At 40.1% G+C, this 3,410-nt stretch overlaps 1 protein-coding gene across 1 annotated transcript; it reads right to left on the bottom strand.

Annotated features, from left to right (window-relative positions):
* Nucleotides 1–218: 218 nt before the first annotated feature.
* LOC103838611 (squalene epoxidase 1) lies at nt 219–3,128 on the bottom strand. Its single transcript, XM_009115063.3, has 8 exons — nt 2,668–3,128; nt 2,436–2,547; nt 1,974–2,148; nt 1,646–1,814; nt 1,337–1,555; nt 992–1,267; nt 644–922; nt 219–572 (listed from the first exon to the last, which is right to left on the bottom strand). The coding sequence occupies exons 1-8, from the start codon at nt 2,944–2,946 to the stop codon at nt 450–452; spliced, it is 1,632 nt and encodes a 543-aa protein (XP_009113311.1). The 5' UTR covers nt 2,947–3,128; the 3' UTR covers nt 219–449.
* Between the last annotated feature and the right edge of the window lie 282 nt (nt 3,129–3,410).

Below are 3,410 nucleotides of genomic sequence, written 5' to 3'. Positions count from 1 at the left end.
TGGGTGTACCAACAACATATACACTGAGACAATGTACTCCGATTCTGCATATAAGCAACCAAATAAAATAAAGCTTGCCTTAGGAAAGAAGTGCTTCAACTTTAGTTGCCACTTTAGTTTCCAATATGTTAAATTCAGTAACATGATATAATATTTACCTGCTTTGGTGTAATTTCACGGGTGGCAAAATTTTCTACAACTAATTATTGCATAAAAAATAGTAAAAACGCATTGAACAATTTTTAAAAGTAAGACACTTGGGAGCTACGAAAAAGAATGATATTCCATTAGTAAGATACAACCGTCACAACCTATAAAAGAGAAATAATCAATCATTCATACGTTTAAAAAACACAGACACAACAAAACTCGCCACAAGGTTCATCTCTTTAGTGTCTTTTTCATTTTCTTTTGGACGTCATTTCTTGTGATAGAGAATCAAACTGGAACTATGAACATTTGGTTTCTCCTTTAACCGGAGGAGCTCTGTAGTATGCAGGCACAGTCGCTGGGAAAAACATCTGCCTCACTCCTTCCGCCTTTATTATCGGAAATATTATCCCCGATGCTCCCTGCCATTTTCGTGTTAAGATCATGCAACTTTAAAACAAGAAATGATTAAATAGAACAATGTAATTCGTACCGAGATCAATTTGGCTCCAAGCCACATGCGTTTTGGGGAAGGGAACGGGATCAACAACCGTATGACTCCATAAACCGCAACCGCAAAGAAATGGCAGACAAGAGTCAACGGTCGAGGGTTCAAACCCGAAAGCAAAGACACTGGTCCGCTCGTGCACATACCACCAAGGCTCAGATAATCAAAACAAGCTTCCCTCATCTCGTTTCTCGCTTCATCTTTTGACGAACAGAACACTTTGTAAAGCGCATTCGCAAGGGTGTTGATCGTTGACGCCACTGGCTGCAAAGTTATATAACTTTCAGACAATGTTTCACAGTTACACAACAACAAGAAAACTTAATATCTCACCTTCCGTAGAGTGTAAAAAGACTCGAGATATTTGCAGAGACTGGACCCGTCGCTAAGGTCACGGAGCGGTCTAAGGAGATTACGCAGGACAACAATGTCGGATAACGCAACCGTCATGCCTCCACCTGTTAATGGATGACGCATGTTGAATGCGTCTCCCATCAACAAAGCTCCTGGAGTAGGGTAAGGAGAAGCCGGCATGCTTCTGTTGGGCATGGACTTGATGTTTCCTTTGTTAACCGCGGCGATGAAAGAGTCATAGACCTCATGAGGCATCTACAACACACCAAGTGTGTTACCAACAGAGAGAAGAAAGTGCACAGAATGATAAAAGTAGTCATTTACCTGAGGAGCCACAACGGTTTTCAAATAGTTTGCCATTTCACCGTTTGCGATAGAAGGCACTTTCTGACCAGGGACGTCGACCAGACACCGGACCTCTGTGCTGCTGATTGGATACATCAAGATTGGTGATGGATCTGCTAGGACGACGTGTCCGTGGTTTGCGTATGGGAGGTTGCAGTTCTCTAGGACCAAACCCACAAAACAAGAAGGTACATCGACCTGCGTGAAGGTAACACATACATATACTAACTTGTCAAGCTAACTTGTAGAATAACAAAGACAGAGAACAATACTAAAGAGCATGTTAACCTGAGGATTGCATAGAGAGCGACGAAGATTTGAGAAGCAACCGTCACAGACTATAGTCAAAGCTGCGAATGCTGTTGATTCCTCTCCTGCTTTGTTCTTATATCTCACACCTTTGATTGTTCCATTCTCTTCTAGAAGAGAAACAACTGTTCCTTGCTCTAACTGAACACTGTTGAGTTAAATCAGTTAAAAACAGCCATTAGCATTACTCGTAAGAGTGGCTACCAAATATATTGCCTCATAACAAAAAATAGAGCAGTGATTCAAATAATGTTCTATGCATCTTCGTTTAGTTATAACGTAAACTAATACTATTTGTAAAACGTACTTGGGAAGTGAAGCAGCTTTCTCACGCATTCTTTGAATAAAGCGTCCATTGTGAAAACTCCTTCCAGATACATCTGTGTGAAACTTCTCCAAGGGATAAGCTAAGCGAATGCGTTTCCCATTCTTGAAAAGTGCATAACCATACACTCGCTGAGCATCTATCTCCTCCACGCAATCTGTAGATTAGCACCCATGATGTCATGTTATAACCGATGCGAGAAGATAGTGCAGAAACAGATAGATAAACAAAAAAAAAACACCAAGATTCAACGCGGTTCAACAACTGGACTATGACCACGGACAAAGAGAGAGATTTTATTGTTGGGAACTAAAGGTATTTTGTATTATGTTAAAGCTATAAGAACTAGGCATGGGCGCTCGGGTACCCGTTATTGGACAAGCGAAACCGCTGTCTAGATATATAACCATGTCATTTACTACAAAACATCTAGATAGTCCTTACCTTCAATACCCAACTCAAGTAACTTGAGATAGCCACCAGGTTGTAAAAGCTCCCCAACAATACGATCCGGCTCCGATAAATCTCTTTCAATCACATGAACTCGACGATTATCCTACAACATATAAACACTTGTCTCTTTCAATCACATGTCCTTAATCAATTCATCTAAAAACCGTCACCACCTAGTTTCGATCATTAACTTCTCAAAATTCAAAACATAGAGAATGATGACCTTTCCAAGAGTGTAGGCCAGAGCAGAACCAGCGACTCCGGCTCCAACAACGATAACGTCGGAGACTGTATCTCCGCCGCTAACATTCAGGGATCCAACGGTTGAGGTGACGGTCCGATCGTGATGGATCTTCGAAGTTGTAGAGTCTAGTTTATTACTGTTCCGCCTCGTCTTCACGAGAAGTCCGTAGAAAGCGAAGACGGAGGTGACTAGAAGGAAGGAGATCACGAGAGGCGAGAGCCAACCGAGTAATTGAGGCTCCATCATCGTCGTTACCATTAACAGAAAAGTTTCGATTTCTCAGCGGAGAGAACGAGAAAGGAGATGTGTCACGAGACTTTTGCTTTGGTTTTTCTATTTTCTGATTTTTATTTGACTTTTTTTATTTGTTTTGTTTTAACTTTTACGCAAACGCCAAGTTAATTTACGCTGGCAATTTGTATTAGGACAGGACATCCAGTTCAAATACTTATGCTGGCCAATGGTATTCTCTGATTCGCAGACTACAAAATAAGATAAACTACACCAACTAACCATAAAACAAAACTAAAGATAGCATAAATAGATTATTTTTTTTAAGAAAGTTTTAACGCAAATAAAAAGTTTGCAAAATTTTGGACCAGTTTTCCTTTCTGGAATTGTTGGAAAACTATAACTAGTTTTGAAAATATAATAGTTTGTTTATAAACGATTTTATGGTGATATGTCACTGATTTTTCATTTCTTCATTCTTTTCCCCCAAA

The sequence above is a fragment of the Brassica rapa genome, chromosome A09 (genome assembly GCF_000309985.2).
Source record: "Brassica rapa cultivar Chiifu-401-42 chromosome A09, CAAS_Brap_v3.01, whole genome shotgun sequence".
In the NCBI taxonomy this organism is placed as follows: Eukaryota; Viridiplantae; Streptophyta; class Magnoliopsida; order Brassicales; family Brassicaceae; genus Brassica; species Brassica rapa.
This window is presented reverse-complemented; position numbering and strand designations above follow the sequence as displayed.